The sequence below is a fragment of the Stigmatopora nigra genome, chromosome 1, assembly GCF_051989575.1.
Source record: "Stigmatopora nigra isolate UIUO_SnigA chromosome 1, RoL_Snig_1.1, whole genome shotgun sequence".
In the NCBI taxonomy this organism is placed as follows: Eukaryota; Metazoa; Chordata; class Actinopteri; order Syngnathiformes; family Syngnathidae; genus Stigmatopora; species Stigmatopora nigra.
In genome coordinates, this window is record NC_135508.1 from 24,040,811 (window position 1) to 24,050,126 (window position 9,316).

A 9,316-nucleotide genomic window follows, 5' to 3' on the forward strand; every position below is an offset into this window, starting at 1 on the left:
ATGCACACTTCTCATGGAAATGTAGTGCAATGAAAGGTGCTATGATATTAGCATGAAAAATGTTTTCACATTGTGTCTAAAGAAGAAGTGGGGATTTTTCAAGCAGCGTTTTGTGCTCCTGACATTGTCAGGTTTTCTGTTGTAATAAAGCTGTTATATTCATGATGTTGTGTTTTTGGGGGAGTCGTCAAAGATTGCAAATCAATTTGCATTACATTCGTCACAGCAGGCCGTTTATTTACTTATTTATTTTAATTCAATTGTTATTTATGGACTTTGCTGACTTACAAATTATGTGTGTCTGAGGGATATTTGTTTATTAAAAGTACAATTATTATTTTGCAGTGCCATGGCCTAGAATGATTTATATTTATATCTATATATTTTTTGATGGACAAAAGATAACAGACAATCTTTGCATAACATCTTTAATATTATTTCTTAATATAGTTTATCTTTAACGGCATATTTGATACCAATGAAGGATTAAATAGGTTTGGTACAGAAACAGTTAACGGAAACTTAACAATCCATAAAATGTAAAGTGATGGAGAAAAAATATATAGCGGCCTGGCAGATGAGTGGTTAGCGTGTCGGCCTCACAGCTCTGTGGTCCTGGGTTCAAATCCAGGTTACATCCACCTGTGTGGAGTTTGCATATTCTCCCTGGACCGGCGTGGGTTTCCTCAGCGTATTCCGGTTTCCTCCGACATTCCCAAAACATGCATGGTAGTCTGATTAAACACTCTAAAATTGCCCCTAGGTATGGGTGTGAATGTGCATGGATGTCCTTCTCCTTGTGCCCTGCCATTGGTTGGCCACAAATTCGGGGTGTCCCCTGCCTCTGGCCCGGAGTGAGCTGGGATAGGCTCCAGCACCCCTCATTGCCCTAATGAGGATGAAGCCGTTCTGAAAATTAGATACGATGAGAGATGATTTACACCACCACCATACCTGAACGTTTGGTTAGAAGGGCACTTGTCTTTTCTCTTTGCACGGAGTAAATGGGATCGACACTGCTCTCTTATGGCCAAACCACAGAGTGTGTCTGTCTAAATCCTGTTCACGTATGTCTTTTTCCAATTTGTAGCAGTGGCGGGCCGTCGTGGACTTAAAGGCCTTCCTTGCTGGCCTAAGAAATATCTGAATGATATATTATATTTTGTGCATCAATACTTAATAATTCCAAATTGTTTGTTAGCTAACTCTGATTGATTTTCATCCCTGGTTGCACTGTTTCCAGATGTGTGTTTTCATATTGAAACATTTAACCAATCACATTTCAGCCATTATTTGTTGCCAGGGTCAGAAATCTGCCTCACGGCCTTAACAGTCAGTTCTGCAAGCTCTGCTGCATTAAACAAGCGGCGATACGACTGTTGCTTTAACCAATCAGATTTTGAGTTGGCATCACCACAATGCCTTGTTGCAGGCATAGGGAAACGTCATTGCCTTCTTGCAGGCGTAGGGATACGTCATCCCTTTCACCAACTATGATTGGCTAGTGATAAAGTGGATTAGACAGAGATACCAAACTTTTTGGAGTGAGCTCCACAAGCAAATATTTTGTTGTGTTGATTTAAAGTCATTTTCAAGACAGACTTTTCAAGAGAAAAAAGGTGGACATCATTAAAAAAGGTCGGACTACTCCAAAGCAAGCAAATCTGTCACAACGGGAAACGAACATTTTCAGCACTAAATCGAATAAAAATGTATGCCAGAAATACGACAGGACAGGCTCAACTTTCAGCATTGGCGAAAGAAAAGAAGGAAGAAAGAAAGGTGGGTGGATATTGTGTACAGTTAAAAATGATTTTTGGTGAGTGAAATATGGTTATATTACTAAATAATATTTAAATTATATGAGGTTATTATTGATGATTTTTTTTTTTTTTTTTTTTGCAGCTGCAGCTGCAGTAGAGGTTTTATAGTCATAAAATAGTTTTTGAGGGTTGGATTGATTCGGTGAAGGCGCTGCAAGACAATGCATGGACCGCCACTGTATTTTGTAGTTATGGTATCTGAATGTGAAACCTAGTAAACAGTAATCTATATTTTCTTTTCTCAATTATTATAAATTAAATTATTATTTTAAAATTATCGGGCGTCTTTGGGGTGGTTGTTTCTTCCAAATAACAGACCCCCACCCCGCGGAATGGGCACTTTTTAATGTGTAATAATCTGAAGTTATATGATATCATATTGTCAAATGGCTGATGTTATCTCCTTGTTGTGGTGCAAAAACACTTTTGCTTATAGTACTCATCTTCTATCTGCTAAATTCGTTTGGAAATGTTAAAGGTCGTTTCTGTGAATGAGAAACCGAAAGTCATTCCTCGAAAGAGCTTTCGCTTTCTGTTCGTGCGCATAGCTGCACTGCTCTTGAAGTCTTGATTACTCTGTCATCTTCATTTATTTTCTTTTGTCAACTTGAACTTGTTATCTTGTTTTACATCTGGCTTCTTCATTTACCACTACGTTGGAATGTGGTTCTTCTAGAAGGACGCTTTTTTAAAAACGGAATTGGAACGAGAAACGTGGCTACGAGAGGAGCGTGATGAAGAACAAGGAAGAGCCGAAGTTGAAAGAGTGGCTTATTGCCCAGGTAGACAGCGGCGCGTATGGGGGTCTTTTTTGGGAGGACAAGGCAAAAACCATGTTCAGAATTCCCTGGAAACACGCAGCCAAGAAGGACTACAAAGAGACGGATGATGCTGCTCTCTTCAAGGTCATTCGCTTTATTACACAACTAGTATATTAGCATGCCACCTTACTTTAATTTAACTACTTCAGTGATAAATAGAAAACAACAGTTGGTGGAGCGTTGTGTTGTGCATAATTCTGGATTACCTACCACACATGAGTCAAACGCATTCACACTAGTCAAAAACTTCATTTTCTGAAAAAGATTTATCCTCATTAGGGTCGCGGGGGGTGCTGGAGTCTATCCCAGCTGATGTCAGCCCAGAGACGGGGTCCACCCTGGTGGCCAGCCGATCGCAAGGCACAAGGAGACGGCCAACCATGCACACTCACACCCATACCTTAGGGCACTTAAGATGTTTTTGGAATGTGGGAGGAAACCACAGTACCCAGTGGAAACCCACACAGACCTGGAGAGCAAACTCCACATAGGTGGACCGGGCAGGACTTGAACCCAGGACTTTCATCCGCTGGGCAGCCCTTAGTCAAAAGCTGTTTCATTTAATTCTGAATTTTCACACCTATAAAGTGGACCGTGTGATAGGACGCAGTCTCATTTGTGGGTATATTTTCAGTTTTTGTCAATACATACATTGGACGCTTTGTCCGATTAGGCGCTAGCATGACACAAGGCTAGCGGATGTTATGCTACCCGCTAGTGTACCTATGTTATGCTATCCGATAGGGTCTGTTATGCTAGCTGCTAGCATATGTTAGGCTAGGCACTAGTTGTTTTAAAGACAGCACAAGCAAAACTAAGTTTGATAATGGTTTATTGAGGTCAATGGTACACTGATTTAAAGAGTTTGGTGTTTAACATGCTAGGCTGCACTGTGAGTCAGAGTTGTGAATTTTAGGAATTTGATTCCAGCTTTGGCGAAAGCTCGAACAGTGCTGGCCAACACGTTCGCAATCCGTTAGCAATCTGTTACCAATCCGTGAGTAAAGCTGTTAAATTGTGTTCGTTCCATGGCGCTCACAGCCTCATTGTGTTGTCATTTACGTCAGGCATTTCCTTGGTATAGCTCTAATATGCTGTTTCTCTGAGTATTAAGAGTGTTTTTGAGGGTTAAAAGTGCTGCAAGCACACGGAAGTCAAATACCTTGCCAATCCCCTCAGACGTTTTGAATGGATTTACCGTAATTCTTGAAATGCGCGGGGAGGCCATTTTTAGGGTAAACGTCGGCTGGGTTGATCGCAATAAGTAGCGTGCTGGTAAGAAATAAAAGCAGTCACTGAAATGGTTTAAAATGGAATTTAGTGCACAGACAAGAAGCACCGACCGATTCGGTGCATCAAGCATTTTAGAGAAAATGTTAGTCTTTTAAGTGCCCCTTATAGGTGTGAAAATACGGTAGTCAAAGATGCCCACATTTATTAGCAGTCAACTGCTCTCACACAATAGTTAAATACTTATACATGCCACTCAAACCATATTTATCGAGTTTTTACGCACGCTGGGGACCTTTAGCTCACTGGTTGCCATAGCTAGAGCTAAACGTATAATCAATTTTAACTGGGAGAGACTGTCCATGGGTGATCAGACATCCAGTACCGTTTTGTCAGGAGTTGAAGCAGTTAAGGCTCTCATGCATATACTTAGAACATCTTCAAAACGCGAATCAAACACTATACTGTGGGTCACATGGGTGCTGGAGCCTACCCAATGGCCATTAATTAAGGGCAGGCCACTCCCTTAATTGGTTCCCAGCCATTCGCAGGGAGCAAGAAGACGATCAAACATTCATGCTCCACTCACAGGTAAGGATATTGGCGTGTTCAATCAGAATACAATGCATGATTTTGGAATATGGCAGGAAACTGGATAAGCCACGGAAAACCCACACCATCACCTGCAAACTCCATATAGGGAAGCCTGGGCCCAAGGAGGAACCTGTGATCTCACAAATGTGAGGCAAATGTGCCAACCACTTGTTCTCCATACCCAAACAGCAATACTGTATTTATTTTAAAAAAAAACATTAAGCCCTTTTAGCAGCGACCCGGTGGATGAGTGGTGTGGGTGTCGGCTTCATAGTTCCGGGGTCGAGGAGTGAATCCCAGGTTGATCCTCACTATGTTGTATGTTCTACCCAAGCTTGCACGGGTTTCCTCCCACATCCCATAAACATGCAAGGTTGGCTGGTTGATCAATCTAAATTGCCCCTCGGGTCAGTGTGAGTGTAAATAGTTCTTGAGTCAGAGTGTCCCATGTCTTATACCCATAGTTGGCCGGGATAGGCTCCAACACTCCCTGTGACCCTAGTAAAGATTAGCAGTTTGGAAAATGAAATTAAAAAAGCCGTTTGAAAGATAAAGCCCCTATTGCAAGGGGGGCTGTTATTGTCTGGGAAATGATATCTTATAAAACGCTGTATTAGCAGACCCAATTAATGCGGTATAAGTTTATATATACACTGAAAAATAAAGCAAATCCCTCGGTCTTTTGGACTAAATATGTCTCTTCTTGAATAAAATATGCGACCAATTGCAACAATTGCATATTGTCAAACATTTTTTGATTTAGTCAACACTATACATTAACTAATTAACGCTGTATTACTGTATTATCATGTCTCTCTCTGTGTTCAGGCCTGGACTTTGCACAAAAACAAAGACAGGGTGAGGCTGGACAGGGACAACCCTACTGTGTGGAAGACCCGTCTGCGATGCGCATTAAACAAGAGCACAGACTTTCAAGTCGTCCATGAACGCTGCGAGCTGGATATCCCAGCACCTTACAAAGTTTATCGCATCCGTCGCGACGATACAGAAGCCTCTTTACTTGGTAAGCAGAATATTACTCAATGTGCAATATTTGAAATTCTATGTGAGTATAGCAGGGTCTCTTACTTGGTAATTTTGCAGAGCGACCACAGAAAAAGAGCCACATGAGCATCAAAGTTAAGACATCACCAAGTAGCCCTGGTTTCAAAGGCAAACAGGTGAAAACTAACCAAACAAACAAACATCTTATACCATTTCATAAAAATGACAAACAACCCTGAACGTTCCCAGCCCAAACTTTACACAAACTCTAAGTAAGATGTCCATTGGAATGATGTGTAATTATTTGTCGGGGATAATTCTCACAGGAAGAATGTGTCTGAAAAAATACAAAAGTACATTGAAAATATTTGTGTCTTTGCCCAATGATGTAGCTATGGTCACATTGTAAGGCAAATGATCGCTATTGCTTGTTGAAGTTATCTTTTTGGTTTCACAATTTATACCAATTTTTTGTTGTTTCTTAAAAGGAAGTGGCTCAAGCTTGCGAAGAAGAACACAAAAAAGAAGAAAAACAAAAACAATACCGTAAGAGCATCACTATACAATCACATCTACAGAAACACACATATCTTAAGGTGGAAAGGTGTCCATTACTGCATTGTAAAAATAAGTATTCCGAAACTGTCAATGAACTAGTAAGTGAACATTTGGGGGCCAAAAGTAAACTGAGTTGGCCCACATGATATTTGGTGTTTTTGAATGTGGCCTGCTAACCAAATGGAGTTTGAAACCCCTGTCCTATGGAAAATAATAATATTTTGCTATGATTGTAGACCAATGCCACCGTCAACAGGTCAGTTGTACACAATTGAGAGTTGTGCAAAAGCTTTTAAATAGGGATAAATAAATACAACTGAAAACATATAGCAATGCACATTTAGATGAGATTAAACTTTATTCAGCCCAAACTCAGCGAATCAATCCAACCCTCAAAAACTATTTTATGGCTATAAAACTGAGTTGGCCCACATGATATTTGGTATTTTTGAATGTGGCCTGCTAACCAAATGGAGTTTGAAACCCCTGTCCTTTGGAAAATAATAATATTTTGCTATGATTGTAGGCCAATGCCACCGTCAACAGGTCAGTTGTACACAATTGAGAGTTGTGCAAAAGCTTTTAAATAGGGATAAATAAATACAACTGAAAACATATAGCAATGCACATTTAGATGAGATTAAACTTTATTCAGCCCAAACTCAGCGAATCAATCCAACCCTCAAAAACGATTTTATGGCTATAAAACTTCTACTGCAGCTACAGCTTGCGACACATAAAAAAATCATCAATCAGAACCTCATACAACTGAAATATTATTTAGGAATATAACCATATTCTATTCACCAAAAATCCTTTTTATTTGTAAACAATATCCATCCTCCTTTCTTTCCTCCTATTTTTCTATCGTCATCGAAGCTAATGGTGAAACTTTTTATATAGATATACTGTCATTGCCATTTTCAAGATGGACTTTTCAAGAAAAAAAAAGCTGGACATCATTAAGACTGGTCGGACACCTCCAAAGCAAGCGCGCAGGCCAACTGGGAACTAACATTTTCAGCACTAAATCGAATAAAAACGTATCCCAGGAATACGACAAAACAGGCTTGACTTTAAGCATTAGCTTCGATACTGATAGAAAAGAAGGAGGAAATAAAGGACGATGGATATTGTGTACAGTTAAAAAGGATTTTTGGTGAGTAAAATATGGCTATATTCCTAAATAACATTTCAATTGTAGGAGGTTATTATTGATGTTTTTTTTAATGTGTCGCAGCCGTAGCAGTAGTAGAAGTTTTATAGCCATAAAATAGTTTTTGAGGGTTGGATTGATTCCGATAGCTGAAGGCGCTACTAGAAAATACACAGACCGCCACTGGTTAAATTTATGGACAGCAATAGGATCTTTTGTATCTATTGCACCATATAAAGGTATTGGCCTACTCTTTTTCTCTTTTTAGGGTTTATATTGGTTTAAAAGCTGTAGTCCTGAAAAAAATAGAGGAACAAAGTGGAGTAAAGCAACAGAAACTAGGAAATTTTAGTGAAGCCTTCAACCTCACCTTTTGCTCATCAACTTAAGGATACACAGCTTTCTAGTTCATTGGGCACTGAGAGAGAATAAAAGACAAGGAGCTGAATATGATATTCATTATTTCCACCTTACCTAAAATGATCTAATGATGGAACATATGTGTTCAGAGATGATAGAGAAAAGAAGTGACTCTCCACATCATGCCTTATTGACTTTTTGCACCTCTGTACAAATATCAGGTAAGGTTGGTGAAGGGGAAATTGCAAGAATTGAAAAGCCTGCTAATTTGAATGTTGTGCTGACAGATTTTCGAATGAAGGTGACTATGTTGTACAGTGGCCAAAGTGTGGTCAAGTGCACCACCAAGAGTCCAGAAGGGTGCTTCATCCTTCAGGGATGTTTATCTCTAGGCAGTGAGAGTATATATGGGCCGTGCTCTGCACAACAGCTCTCTTTCCCATACCCAAATAGCCCTCACATGCCACCATGCCTGGTGGAAGCTACAAACCAACTTCTCAGCCATCTGGGAAGGGGTGTACTCTTATGGGTTGCCTCTGATGGGGTGTTCATCAAACGGTTCTGCCAGGGAAGAGTGTATTGGAGTGGCCCCTTGGCCCCACACACTGACAGGCCTAACAAATTGGAGAGAGAGAAGACATTCAAATTGCTTGATACATCAGCATTTCTCTACGGTAGGTGAACTTTATTTTTCCTTTTAAAATCTACGTTGAACATCACATTGGTTTGAAGAAAAGCCACAGAAAGACATGATGTTGTACATTTTATACATGGCCTTTTTTCCCTCAGATCTTCAGAGTAGTATACAAAGAAAGGGAACAACTCCGAGTTATAAGATTGAACTGTGCTTTGGAGAGGAGTACCCAGACCCAACTACGCCCAAAACCAAAAAACTTGTCATGCTACAGGTAAGACAAAACTCTGGCATCTTATTGTGTCTAATACAAAATTGCAGTGGTGTTAATTTACTGAATAAATGACATCTTTGCAATTTCCATACTATATATATATTTTTAAAGGAAGCAAACAACCGCCATACCTCGATATTTGTTGTTGTACCTACAGATACAAGTAGAGGTCGTTGCAGAGCTGATTGTGGAAATCACTAACCTTATGCTTTGCGCAGGTGGTGCCCATGTTTGCAGTGGATCTGCTGCAGAAATTCCATTTACTGATAAAAGATTAAGGAGCAGAAAAATGACAGTCCTGCCATATGTCTTGAAAGTCATACAATCAGTTATGCTGCTGGAAGCAAACATAACCTAAAGTCTAGATGTCCTTATTCAATGTCACGCAAAATATGTCCCATCAAAGTTTGGTAAGGATAATTAATGTTAGACAATTTTTTCACCCTAAATTGAGTTCAGTTTTTTGTCGTTGTTTAAAATATATTCTTTTGTTGTGTGCCTATTTGACTTTTGTGTTATACGAAATATGAATGAAACCACAGAATGGAAAGTAAATCCAGGTTGGTACACCTCTGTGGAGTTTGCATTTTCTGCCGGGTCTGCGTGGGTTTCCTCTGGTACTCCGGTTTCCTCCCACATTCCAAAAACCTTCCACGGTAGGCTGATTTGACACTCTAAATTGCCCCTAGGTATGGGTGTGCATGGTTGTCCGTCTCCTCGTGCCCTGCCATTGGTTGGCCATAAATTCAGGGTGTCCCCTGCTCCTGGCCTGAAGACAACTGGGATTGGCTCTAGCCCCCATCACGACCCTAATGAGGGTAAAGCGGTTCAGAAAATGAGATAAGATCAGATGAGAATGCA

The 9,316-nt window shown here is 40.1% G+C and overlaps 1 protein-coding gene across 1 annotated transcript; it reads left to right on the forward strand.

Moving 5' to 3' along the window:
• The first annotated feature begins 2,349 nt into the window (after window positions 1-2,349).
• irf10 (interferon regulatory factor 10) lies at window positions 2,350-9,022 on the forward strand. Its single transcript, XM_077724776.1, has 8 exons — window positions 2,350-2,728; window positions 5,297-5,492; window positions 5,573-5,649; window positions 5,962-6,019; window positions 7,697-7,768; window positions 7,835-8,221; window positions 8,337-8,455; window positions 8,674-9,022. The coding sequence occupies exons 1-8, from the start codon at window positions 2,558-2,560 to the stop codon at window positions 8,731-8,733; spliced, it is 1,140 nt and encodes a 379-aa protein (XP_077580902.1). The 5' UTR covers window positions 2,350-2,557; the 3' UTR covers window positions 8,734-9,022.
• The last annotated feature ends 294 nt before the right edge of the window (window positions 9,023-9,316 follow it).